The sequence below is a fragment of the Sus scrofa genome, chromosome 12, assembly GCF_000003025.6.
Source record: "Sus scrofa isolate TJ Tabasco breed Duroc chromosome 12, Sscrofa11.1, whole genome shotgun sequence".
NCBI classification, from domain to species: Eukaryota; Metazoa; Chordata; class Mammalia; order Artiodactyla; family Suidae; genus Sus; species Sus scrofa.
The window spans coordinates 36,915,524-36,928,966 of record NC_010454.4 but is presented as its reverse complement, the minus strand read 5'-3'; the positions used below and the strand labels follow the sequence as shown (position 1 = coordinate 36,928,966).

General features: G+C 50.7%; 1 protein-coding gene across 12 annotated transcripts in view; it reads left to right on the top strand.

Moving 5' to 3' along the window:
- BCAS3 (BCAS3, microtubule associated cell migration factor) overlaps positions 1–13,443 on the top strand; it is a 580,495-nt gene that overhangs the window by 546,255 nt on the left and 20,797 nt on the right. For all 12 annotated transcript variants that reach the window (XM_021068160.1, XM_021068161.1, XM_021068154.1 and 9 more), the window contains one exon: positions 8,460–8,627. In XM_021068160.1, the coding sequence (XP_020923819.1) occupies positions 8,460–8,627 (168 nt within the window). The remainder of the gene's footprint in view (positions 1–8,459; positions 8,628–13,443) is intronic.

Below are 13,443 nucleotides of genomic sequence, written 5' to 3'. Positions count from 1 at the left end.
GCACCACAGCAAGATGGGATCTAAGCTGTGACTGCAGCCTCCACCACAGCTCATAGCAACACCGGATCCTTAACACACTGAGCAAGGTCAGGGATCAAACCCGCCTTCTCATGGATCCTAGTCAGGCTCGTTACCACTGAGCCACAATGGGAACTTCCTAGATCCTTTAAAAAGGACCTAACCCCCAAATCTAAACCTCACAGCCAAATGGATGACTATGAGACGAACATGGTACAGGGTCACCAGCGCGGTGAGCACTAGGTAGTCTGGGTCATAAAAGATTGCCAGGGCTCTGCCCTTTGCTCTGTGCTCCATCTGTGGATATGGGTTACAGTTATCTTGGGAACTGCCCTAAAGGATTGAAGAGAAAAGCGCTCTCCCCGCAGCGCCAGTGTCACGCTTAGTCTGCAGAGCAGGCGGAGGGACTCCAGTGGCTGCTCTCATCATGCCGGGGATCAGTTCTCAGTTACCATGGACATCATTCTCCTCCCAAGCTCTCACCCAGGAAGGCCTATGTCTTGAAGAGCACTGTTTGTTTTCATTAAAGTATAGCTGCTTTACAATGTTGGGCCAATTCCTGCTGTTCGGCAAAGTGACTCAGTCATACCTATATATACATTCTTTTTTTATATTATTTTCCAACACAGTCTGTCCCCAGGAGATTGGGTATAGTTCCCTGTGCTGTACGGTAGGACTTTAAATTGTCTATCCAATCGAAATGTAATAGTTTGCATCTGCCAACCCCAGACTCCCAGTCCCTCCCACTCCTTCCCCCTCGGCAACCACAGGTTTGTTCTCTGTGTCTGTGAGTCTTATTTCTGTTTTGTAGATAGACTCATTTGTGCCCTATTTTACATTCCACATATATGTTATAATACGGTATTTGTCCTTCGCTTTCTGACTTACTTCACTTAGTGTGATAATCTCTAGGTGCATCCAGTTGCTGTGAACAGATTATTTAATTCTTTTTATGGCTGAATAGTATTCCACTGTATATCTGTGCCCCATCTTCTTAATCCACCCATCTGTCAATGGACATTTAGGTTTACTCCATGTCTGTAGATGCTGCTACGAACATAGCAGTGGATGTGTCTTTCTGAATTATAGTTTTGTCCAGATATATATCCAAGAGTGGGATTGCTGGGTGTTTGTTTTTAGTTTTCTTTTTAAAATTTTTAATTCTATGCATTGTATTGCATCTATGGTTTTAAAACCATCATCACAACCTTATTTTAGAACTTGTCCATCCCTCCCCCCAAATCTGTCGCCTTTGGTAACTCCTCAAAGTCCATAACTTTTTCAAAGTCTGTGAGTCTGTTTCTGTTCTGCAAATAAGTTCATTTGTATCCCTTTTTTAGGTTCCACGTATAAGTGATAGCATATGATGTTTGTGTCTCAATGTCTGACTAACTTCACTTAGCACGATAATTTCTAGGTCCATCCATGTTGCTGAAAAAGCCATTATTTCATTCTTTGTATGACTGAGTAATACTCCACTGTATGTATGTACCCCATTTTCGTCATCAATTCCTCTGTTGATGGACATTTAGCTGGCTTCCATGTCTTGGCTATTGTGGATATTTGGACGCAATGAACGTGTGTCTTTTCTAGTCATGGTTTTCTCCAGATAGATGCCCAGGAGTGGGTTTGCTGGATCATATGATACGTCTGTTTTTAGTTTTCTGAGGAACCTCCATACTGTTTTCCATAGTGGTCGTACCAATTCACATTCCCACCAGCAGTGTAGAAGGGTTCTCTTTTCTCCGCACCCTCTCTGGTGTTTGTTATTTGTACACTTATTAATGATGGCCATTCTGTCTGGTATGATGTGGTACTTCATTGTAGTTTTGATTTGCATTTTTCTAATAATGAGCGATGTTGAACATCTTTTCGTGTGCCTGCTGGCTATCCATATATATTCTTTGGAGAAATAGCTATTAAGTCTTCTGCCTACTTTTCAGTTGGGTTGTTTGTTTTCTTATTATTGTTGAGTTATATGAATTGTTTGTATATTTTGGAGATTAAACCCTTGTCAGTTGCATCATTTGCAATGATTTTCTCCCGTTCCACAGGCTGTCTTCTCTTTGCTTTCTTTTTTTTTTTTAATGGTTTCCTTTGCTGTGCAAAAGTTGTAAGTTTGATTAGGTCCCATGAAGAGCACTGTTTAAGTTTTGCTCTTGGTACCTGGCCTCCCAGGTGGCTGGAAATCTGATCAACAGGCTCTCATCCAAGTCCAAACTGTGAGCTGAACCTAATGGATGCAAAGTGGAGGCTGAGCCGCAGTCTCCTAAATAACACGGGTGTGATTAGATCAGCTCAAAGGAACATTCCACCTCCCCCATGCTGCCTCCACCCCCTGGGCTTCCCTGCTCCTCGACCATGGTGCACAAAAGATCAAGCACGCGTGCCCTTACCCTCCCTGGGAGCTTGCCGGCTCACCAGCTGTCACCACCATGCCTTTAATGGGTTTGTGAAACCCAAGAACCTGACCCATTTCTCCTCTGGGGAGAGAGTATAATGCAGGATGCCAAGCTGGGAAGAGGATTCAGGAAGCTCACCTGTATGAGAGCAGCGTGCCATGCCAATGCAGCTTGTTTGGGTTCTTACAATTCCCAGAGTCTCAACTCTGAAATAGGTGCACATGGCGTTCTCTGGTGGCTCAGTGGATCCAACATTGCCCATGCAGCAACTCCAGTTGCTGCTGTGGCACAGGTTCAATCCCTGGCCCAGGAACTTCCACAGGCCTCAGGCATGGCAATCAATCAATAAAGAGTTCCCATTGTGGCTCAGCGGGCTAAGAACCTGACTAGTAGTATCCATGAGGATGTGGGTTCAATCCCTGGCCTTGCTCAGTGGGTTAAGGATCCCGCGTTGCCGTGAGCTGTGGTGTAGGTGGCAGATGCAGCTCAGATCTGGTGTTGCTGTGGCTGTGGCGTAGGCCAGCAGCTGCAGCTCCAGTTCAACCCCTAGCCTCGAAACTTCCATGTGCTGTGGGTGAGGCCCTAAAAAGACTAAATAAATAAATAAATATCTGAATATTTAAAAACAAGTGCTCAGAAGGCAGTAGGGTGATATTGTGATGCTGTTTTCTGCTCACTTACAGTCTTCCTCCTTCTTTGGATTTAATTTTAGCTCCTTTTTCTGTCTGCCTCCATCTCCTTCCTCCCAGTTATGGGCCCAGATGTCAGTACCCCACCCAAAGGGTACTGACTCGAGTGACTGTCACATATCTCAGAGGGTCATCATCTGCCCATAAACATGTTTTGAGTGAGCGCAACACACAAAGCCTGGTGCTTATTACAGACTTATGGTTATGGAGGAATCCATGCCCTCAAGCAGCTTCTGAAGTAGGTTGAAGAGCAGATCATCAAAATAATCTAAGGCCATGTGGGAAGAACACACTGACCATGTGGGACAGAGCACACTGACCTGGGATCCGAGGATGGGCTGCAGAGGCCTCCATCAACACCCCGAAATTGCCTATAGCATTGGATGGTTGCAGAGCACCCCTTTGGGGGTTGGGTTGATCACTTTTATCAGCTTCACCCCAAGAGCTAAAGAACTTTGTTTACCATCGCACTTTGTGGAAGAACCCTCCTGACAATTTCCATTATCAGTGTAAGAGAATTTCACTGAGCAAATGAGACTTGAACTGAATTTAGAAAATATACTCAGGCGTTCCCGTTGTGGCTCAGTGGAAACTGAGTCCGACTAGGATCCATGAGGACGTGGGTTTGAACCCTGGCCTCGCTCAGTGGGTTAAGGATCGGGTGTTGCCATGAGCTGTGGTGTAGGTCGCAAAAGAGACTTGGATCCCATGTCGCTATGGCTGTAGTGTAGGCTGGTAGCCGAAGCTCCAATTCGACCCCTTGGCTGGGAACTTCCATATGCTGCAGGTGCGGACCTAAAAAAGAAAAAAGGAAAAGAAAGAAAGAAAATATACTCAGAGAACAGCAGGGTGGGAGACCGTCCTAAAGGAAGGGGTTTGAAGCATCCTGGGAAGACTTAGAACCAGTGGCCTTAAGTGGCCTCACTTCCCTCAGTCTCGGTAAAATGCAAATCTGTAAAATGGTGATAATCACCACTTCCCAGAGTTTTCTGAAAGACCAGGAGCTTTGGGGGGGGGCAGGGCTCACTCTGTATCACCATCTCTCAGCACGGTGCTTGACTCATATCACAGTGGACACTAATCAATATTTGATGAATGTGTGAGTTAACGGAAATAATAAACGTGAGAGGGCTTGGTAAACAGCAGAGCACCGCTTCAGCAAAAGAGCTTTGTTGCTAAGTACCTACGTTTTGTGCTTTGCAAGCAGCCTGCGCTAAGTGTTTTCTCCCCTTTGAAACCGACCCTTCTCCCCCCTTCCCCACCCCCTGTAATGGGGCTCAAAGGCCAGCCCATCTGATGGAGTGTCTCTGGACTGGCCAGATAAATGATTGCTTGTGCCGACCCCGCTGACAAGATATGCAGTTGCCTAAGAGCCCAGAGGCAACCTCACTCTCCGAGGGCTTGGCCTCTCACCCCAGCCCCTGCTGACACGCACACACCTGCAGCCCTCTTCTCCCTCTGGGACCAGAAGACCCCAGGAGCTCCTTTGCTGGAAGGGGCAGTCAGGATGGGGGCATTGCTGAGCCTCTGCTGAGACTCCTTCCAGTGTCTGTGGTTGCATCCTCTCTGTGACCTCTCAGGACAGCAGAAACCATCAAACGCTCCTTTGCTAGATACCACTTTTTTTTTTTTTTTTTTTTTGCCACACCCATAGCATATGGAAATTCCTGGGCCAGAGATCAAATCTGAGCCACAGCTGCAACCTATGCCACAGCTTTGGCACCACCAGTTCCTGAACCCACTGTGCCAGGCTGGGAATGGAACCCTCCCTGCCGCAGAGACCATGTCAGGTCCTTAACCCTCTGTGCCACAGAGGGAACTCCTGCTGGGTACTTTTTGTACCCCTGCCTCCTAGCCACAACTCCCTCGAGGTGTCCAAGCTCAGAGAGAACCGATTACAGCTTCTATCAATTTTTCTTTTCTCCTCCATGCCGTCCAATGGACAGGATGACTCATTGGCATGACTGTGATCCTCCAAGAAACCTGGGCTGGTTGGGAGTGGGAAGGATTTTTCAAAGACCATGGCTGAAGGTGACAGGCGTCCTCAGAACAAGTTAGGAAAGATAGAGGTGATTTCTCCCTATTATACTTCTCCACTGGCAGACGAAGCTGAGAGAATGAGCTCCCAGCAAAGAGTTAGATGCCTGTGTTCCAGATCTGTCACTTAGCAACTCTGAGTGTGCCACTTCATCGCTCTGAGCTTCCGGCTCCTCTCCTGTAAACCGGAGGCGTACCTGTACTGCCTCTCAGGATCCCTGTGATCGTCAGTGGTTTTGATGATGCTTCAAGTGGTACAAAGCTCCACATATTTTTATTATCAGCGTCTACACGAGCACACTCCTCTGGTGCGGGGCACTCACTGTGTGCCGGGTGCTTTTACCTTTATCTACGGCAATCCCGGAGGTACCCCATAAGAGTGTGTTGTTTTTCCATTTTTGCAGATGAGGCTCAGAAAGGTAAAGAGCTTGCGCAGCTAATGCGTTCGAACCCCTATTTCTGTTCCCATTCTCCACTGTAACCCTAGCTCATGATCCTTTTCTCCTGTGTACTGTCACTCCGTCCCTTAAAGGATGACATACTCCTCTGGCCCCGTCACCCTCTGTCACGGGCCGGGCCTCTTAGCCGCACCCTAATTGCCATTAACCTCGTGCTGGATTGTTTTGTTTTCTTCCTGATTTGGCTTCCTCTGGGCCCTGCTCTCAGCCATGCTGCCCGGACCTCTAAACATAGTCCATACAGACCTTGAGCTTGACCTTGACCAAGCACCTTTCTACGCACCACGCTCTGGTGAAATGAGAAAAGGAAAGCTCTCTCCCTTCCCTTCCCCGGGCTCTGGGACCTCCCTGTCCGTAAGGGAGCTTTGGCCCTGAGCACCCAGGGAGGAAGAGCACCCATGCTTTGTTGTGAATCCCCTCTTCTGGAAATTACCAAGCATAGACTTCCCAGGCAGACCCTTCAGAGGAACAGCGGTGCGGTAGCTCTTGATCTTGTCAACTGAGGTGGGGGGACGGCGCTGGGGGAGCTCTCAGACTCCTGCCAGGAACCTTCATCCCCTCCCTCCAAGAGCTATTAGCCCCACTTCAGAGATGGAAAAGCGAGATGGAGGGCCTTTGCTTGCATCACTCAGTGAGTGGGCAGTGGCCTCAAAAGCTTAGCTTATGTCATCGGCCCCTGGGTGTCCTTGGGGACCGGACACCTCTGACTTGTCGCTGATACTGACGGAGTGTGGGCTCCAGCGCAAGATTAGCACAGCCCAGGCCCTTGGAGGGCTGGCACCGCGAGCATCCCACCCCCACAGTCCAGTGCCTGGCTCCCCAAACCTTCCCCTTGAGCCTGTCTGAGGGACAGAGAAGATGGTCCAGGGCTGCTCCCCATCCCGGAGCCCTGCCTGATGAGGCGATGCCCAGCAACCCAGTCCCAAGGTGGGCCTCTTCTCATAGGCGCTGCCCATTCCCCCAGCACCAGGAATCCACCCTACAATTAGGCCAGAGATAAATCAAAGCCAAACTTGGCTGATGACATTCAGGAGCCAGTAGTGACCCTGGCCACACATAGAAATCCTAGCGGGCTGCCCAAGGGCCTTTGTCTGGTCGGGAGAGCTCAGGATTATCTGTCCCTCTTTGCTGATGTATGGAGTCACCGGCTGTCGGAGTGTTTACGAATGGTTATCACCTCGATGCTTTGGCCATTATCAGAGGCAGGGCCGCCTGCCGGGGCAGGGGCTCGCACCCTCTCTATTACCACCTGTCATTGGCAGAGAGTGTGCGCTGACGCTACCCAGTCCTGACTGCCGAGGGGAGATAGTTTCTGACGGCTGATCAAAGAGGAGAAGCAAGGCCTGATAAAAAGAGTGTGTGGTGGTGTACTTTTAACTTTGGGAAACATTGGCATTTGCATTTTTTCCCCATCTTCCTGGTGCTGGCAGGAACCAAGCCCAATAAATGCAGTGGATTCAGTTACCTAATCGCCGGGGAAATGGTATGTGCTTAAAGCAACAGAGCATGACTATAATCTCCTTCCAAGAGAGAGTGGGTGAACTAAGCTTTCACAGAAGACTTGCTGTATCATAAAGTGGAATCATTTAAATTTAGCCTTTGAAGTGATCTCGCACGTAAAATCTAATCTTGGCATTCAGCAGCGCGCCATGAACCTTTGGGAGTTGGGGAGCAGGAAGGATCTTGGCTCAAGATGCCATCCACTCCCTTGCTGCCATCCCCAGGGTGGTTCCCCAGAGGTGCCCCTTTTCCTGGGGCAGCTGGGAGACTAGATGCGGTGGAGCAGAGTGAGTTCTAGGCTGGGCCCTCAGGGGATCTGAGTTGTTGAACCAAGTCTGCCTCAAACTGGCTGTTGGATCTTAGGACTTAACTTTTCTGAGCTTCACATGGAGAGTGAGGATGTTTGGTATAGGTTACAGGATATAGTGGCTTAGAAAGCTTTTTTAAAAATTTTTTTAATTTAAGCTATGTAACCCCTATTTAAAATAAATCTTTAGATAAAGCCCTATTGTGTCAAACAAAGACAAGTGGAGGGGGTTTGCTTGAAACTGGGGAAGAAAGTCCCTGCCCCTGACCTAGTTCCAGAAGCGGTCCCTGTAGGTCCTCAGAAAACAATTTAAAAACCGCTAGCCCAGGAGTTCCCTTCATGGCTCAGTGGTTAACAAACCCGACTAGGAACCCTGAGAATTCGGGTTCGATCCCAGGCCCCTCTCAGTGTGTTAAGGATCCGGCGTTGCTGCAAGCTGTGATGTAGGTCAGAGATGCAGCTCAGATCCAACGTTGCTGTGGCTGTGGCTTAGGTCGGCAGCTACAGCTCCAATTCAACCCTTAGCCTGGGAACTTCCACATGCCCGAGGGTGTGGCCCTAAAAAGCAAAACAAAACAAAACCCCACTAGCCTAGAGTTCCCACTGTGGGCTCAGCCAGCAGGTCCAGAGCCCGACTAGGATCCATAAGGATGTGGGGTCATCCCTGGCCTTACTCAGTGGGTTAAGGATCCTGCATTGCCCAAAGCTGTGGTGTAGGTCAAAGACAAGGCTCAGATCTGGCATTGCAGTGGCTATGGCATAGGCCAGCTGCTGCAACTCCAATTCGATTCGACCCCTAGCCTGGGAGCTTCATATGCCACAGGTGCAGCCATTCAAAAAAAAAAAAATTAATTAAAAAAAAAAACAAACCTACTAACCCAACAGTGTGAGGTCTCCATGCTCTGATAGGGTCGTGGGAGCTGTCGCATTCTGCCCTGCACGTGGGTGTTGCACGGTGTTGGCTCCATCCCGGGGCGGGGCAGACATAGGGAAACGGCCTGCCCTCTGCAAGGTGGACTCAGCGTCTGACGTGCCCTGTGCACTGCAGGTACCTTCGACCGGAGCGTGACCCTGCTGGAGGTGTGTGGGAGCTGGCCCGAGGGCTTCGGGCTGCGGCACATGACCTCCATGGAGCACACGGAGGAGGGCCTGCGGGAGCGGCTGGCCGATGCCATGGCCGAGTCACCGAGCCGGGACGTGGTGGGATCCGCAACAGGTAAGGGCGGCCTCACGTTTGTAATCTGGCTTGGTCGGGACTGGCGCCCATGGGTGGAGAACGTCTCTGGAGGGAGAGGAGGGTGTGGTGTTTGTCTTAACCATTCGTTTCTTTAGTTAACCCTCTGAGAGCCATCATGTTGGAAGCTTCTGGTATTGGGAAACCTAGTGTAGAGGGGAGCCCCCCCGGGGGGGTCGGACCCCCTTCTACATGGAATAATGCATACAAACATGCTGTGGCTACACAATTGTATTGTGTAAGTGGCTCCCCAAAGGACACCTTCTCCAGGGGAGGAGACAACCTTGGCTCCCCTAAGGTTGTCAGCAGCCCTTGGGCACCAAATGCTAAGGCAGCATGGCACCTTCTTCGGCCATGCTTCAGGCTTCGTCGCTTGGCAAGTATCAGGGGGCCCTGCCAGGCTGGGAGGGAGCACAGAGAAAGCACAGGGCTCATGTGACCCCCAACCCTCATCCCAGACAGCTTTTCTTATGCTACATCTTGCCTTTGACTCTGAGAGGGTCCAGCCACTGGGGCCTGGAGTGGCTCCTCGCATCCATGGGGCAGAGACAGCCTCGGACGACCGGCAAACCCTGCCCCAAGCACGCAGGTGCACCTGCACGCCTGCGCGCGCGCACACACAAATGCAGTTAGGAAAGGCCACAATCTTTCCACCTCCACAGAATGACAGTACAGCCTGCCTCTCCTTTTCTCTAAAGCACCCCTTCTGTCCGAGTCACCTGTGCGGTTAGTGACAGTTCTGGCCCGGCTTTTATGCCTGAGGAAGACTAGCCCCACAGGCCCCCTCTCAGTGTTCTGAGCCCAACAGGAACTTTGTACGGCCTGGGGAGCAGATCTTGGCTACAGGCCTTCCCACTCTTGCTTGCCTGACTCCTCTCAAGACTGTTACTCTTGGGAGTTGCCGTAGTAGCTCAGTGAAACAAATCTGACTGCCATCCATGAGGACGCAGGTTCGATCCCTGGCCTCCCTCAGTGAGTTAAGGATCCATCGTTGCCATGAGTTGTGGTGTCGGTCACAGACATGGCTTGAATCTGATGTTGCTGTGGCTGTGGTGCAGGCCGGCAGCTGTAGCTCCAATTTGACCCCTAGCCTGGGCACCTCCATATGCCGTGGGTACAGCCCTAAAAAGACAAAAAAAGAAACTGCTGCTCTTTACCACGAGCTGCTCCATCCCCGCCCCGCATGCCCACCTTGAGAAGGGGGATGCCAGGGAGAACCTCACCACCCTGGGGCAGGAACTGGGACCAGCAAGACTGAGTCAGAGCCTTTTTGGCAGAATTTGAAATGCCTGCCATTATCACACAGTCCCAAGTCCCTGAGGATCCGCCAGGTCTTTTCCCTGTTTGGGTTTATGGGTTAAGCGTTTCCGTCTCTTCTTCCCCACCCCATTCCACGCCTCCATCCCTCCACTAAGAGGATGGGGCCATATTGTCCGCATCTCTATCTCTGTGGCACTAGCTTCGCGCCTGCCCATAGTGCTTGTGTGATAATTGGCAGATGCCTGGATGCAAGAGAGGCAGAGAAGGAGTTGGGCGGAGATGGAGAGGTGCCTTATGTGGCCATAGGTGACAGCCATCTCTGAGGACCAGTCCCCCTCCTCCCCTGCTTCTTCCCTGGAAAGGAAGACGTAGGCCTTGGAAGCCGCAACAAGCCATGTCCCAGGCCCTCGACACCCACACTCAGACAGGGCCTGCCACCTGTCCACCCCTGCTGTAAAGCCTTCCCACTTATGGATGGCGGGTCTCTATGCTGTTTTTCTCCCACCTGGATCCAGAGACGAGGAGCAGGTCTGCCGTTGCTCTAACCCCATTTTGCCTGGAAGCTGGCCGAAGAGGGGAAAGCTTTTCCTTTGCTGAACCTCACTGGTAGCACAGCTTTCCCCTGCCTCTCTCTGGGGCCCCGGCCAGCCCCAGCTCACACAAGCCAGGGCCGGTGGCACCAGGCTCACTCCTCAAGAGCCGCCCCTCTGGGGCAACCCTCCCCTCCAGCCGCCCTCCCCATCACCCAGCACCTCCACATCGTCCAGCAAACAGATCATAAGGTGCATTCAGGCAGGGCTGGGGAACGTCAGCCTGGCACAGACCATTCGTAACCCGAGCAAAGTTGGCAGCAGTGCATCTGCCGGACAGCTGAGGGATTCAGGAGAGTCTTTGTGGCCTTAAGTAGGTTCATGAAATTTAAAAAAATAAAAGAGAGAGAGAGAGAAAGAGAGGAAATTAAAACTGCATGGCTCACCAGTCAGAAAATAGGAGACGCCCTTTTTTGAGCAGAGGGATTTCATTTTTCTCCCCAAACTGTCCCCAAATGGGATTCATTTGGTTTTCTTTGTATTAAATCTATCAACCTATCTACCTATTGCAAACACACACACACACACACACACACACACACACACACGCACACACAAACTCTGTCTCAATTTTAAGGCCAGTAAATAAAGCAGACAACGTGGAAGCTAACCTGTCCCCCCCCTGCCATTGTTGAGAATCACTTTTCACATTTTGCAACTCCAGATAAAGTATCAGCCTGGTAGCACAGCCCAGGGCCTTGAAAGGGCCGCCTGGCATAGCCACGCAGGACTCAGCCTGCTGCCCGGAGACAGAAAGGGACATACAACGTGATGTGGGTGAGCATTTCCCACAAGTCACCCCTTGCTCAAAGCAGCTTCTCAGTCTGCCTCTATCTCCATAACCCCATAGGTGACTCATAGGATAGGGTGACACCAAGCGTGTGCCTCTGTTGGGTGCTCTGAGGCACCAGAGATGATCAGTTCCTATAACACCTCCAGCAGGCTCCTTGTTTGGTGTAGCTCCCGGGACAGATGGCCTCTTCATCAGGGTATCAATGGAACATGCTCTCCTGACCTCTGACCTTAAAGCCCATTCTATCTACGCTTCGCTATTATACAGATTTAGCACCTGATGTGCTGGCATATATTTAACACCCAGCTTTCCAAAGGGAGGCAGGAAAGCCCTGATTTATAGCATTGGGGCATTTCCATAGCACAAAAACTTCCATTCCAGCCAATTTCAAGCTATCAGTGGGATGTACCTTGCAGAATTCCTGAAAATGTAACAGCCAGCCAGCTCCCACTCCCCGCTGGTAAGCTGTCCCTTCATGCAAAACAACTCTCCCCCAAAGTAGAGCAAAACCTTTCAAAACCTTACTCCTCAGAGCGCAGTCTCTTCTGTATCAGGGAGCTGATTAGAAGTGCGGCATCTCAGGCCCCACCCAGTCCTACTGAATAGGCACCTACGTTTTAACAAGATCTCTATGCACATAAAAGTTTGAGCAGGTGCTTTATTTAACCTGTGAGGTGGGCGTTAGCTCAGTCCTCCGTGATGTCTGTGGACCTGTGAGTCTCCTTAGAGCACGTGGGTGATCAGAGCACAGGTGTGATGTGCAAATGCAGCCCTAAAAGAGCTGACTGCTTTGCTTTCTTTCCAACATCATCACAGCTCTTGCCCCTGTGGCCTTTCCATGGTCCCCATTCAGCAAAACTCCAAACTAAGGTCAAGCCGCCTCTGCTCGTACACTTAGGTGGCTGAAGAAAAATCATAAAGTGTTCAGATCGGAGCCTCTGCAGACCGGTGAGCCCTGCAGACTCTCTGCAGTTTCCTAGTGCCCCCGTTTCCTCAGTTTACACCCACCTTCTGCAGCAGATGCCCGTGCCTAGAACCGTGTCTGGCACAGAGCAGGTGTGCGGTAACTGCCAGATGAATGGGTTTTACATTTAACATAGATGTTAACAGTTCGGCTGCAGTCCCTGCTTTACTGAGGTGGCTCCTGGTGTGTTTTCATTGTCCTAGAGATTTTTCTGGTCCTCTAAGAGTTTGTATTTTAGTTTTGATTTGTTTCCTATTATTGCTGTGTATTTGGATTTAGTATGAACTGGTCTGGTGCACGTGCTCCTTCCACCCATCATCTTTTTTATTTTTTACTTTTTGGTCTTTTTAGGGTCACACCTGTGGCATGTGGAGGTTCCCAGGCTAGGGGTCGAATCAGAGCTGTAGTCGCTGGCCTACACCACAGCCACAGCAATGCAGGATCCGAGCTGCTTCTATGACCTACACCACAGCTCACAGCAATGTTGGATCCTTAACCCACTGAGCGAGGCCAGGGATTGAACCTGCATCCTCACGGACACTAGTCAGATTCGTTTCCACTGAGCCACGACAGAAATTCCCACCACCATCTTGAAGTCAGTCTTTTTCCTTCTTCATGGACACTATCTCTGTTCCCAGAGCTCCCTCTGTGACACCATGGGATTGGCTGTGTTTCTGCAGCGCCAGGACGCAGGTTCAGTCCCTGGCTCGGCATAGTGGGTTCAAGGATCTGGCACTGCCACATAGATCAAAACTGTGGCTCAGATCTGATCCCTGGCCCTGAAACTCCATATGCCACAGGCTGCAGCCAAAAAAAGAAAAAAAAAACTTCCCGTTCCCCTCCCATCTCTTACCCAGCCATCTCGTCTCTCGCCCCCAGAAGATGGTGGTCGGCATTTGAGAAATCCCCTTGCCCTCCTGCACCCAGACCCTAAACATCCCTGCAATAGCCTTCCCTCTCCTGTCCAGAGGAGGAACCGCCCTGCCCCCCTCCTCCCGCCACCCAGCCACAATGCCCACTCTCCCCAGAGTCGCCCGTGGCCCTGTGAGCCAGGCCCTGCCATCTGGAAGTGACCTCTCTGGGGCCCCTGTTTCACCACATTCTCCTGGTTTTTCTTCTGCCTCTGGCTACTTCTCAGTCCTTTTCTGGGTTTTCTTTCTCCATCAGCCTTAACTGGATTTCTCCAGCCCC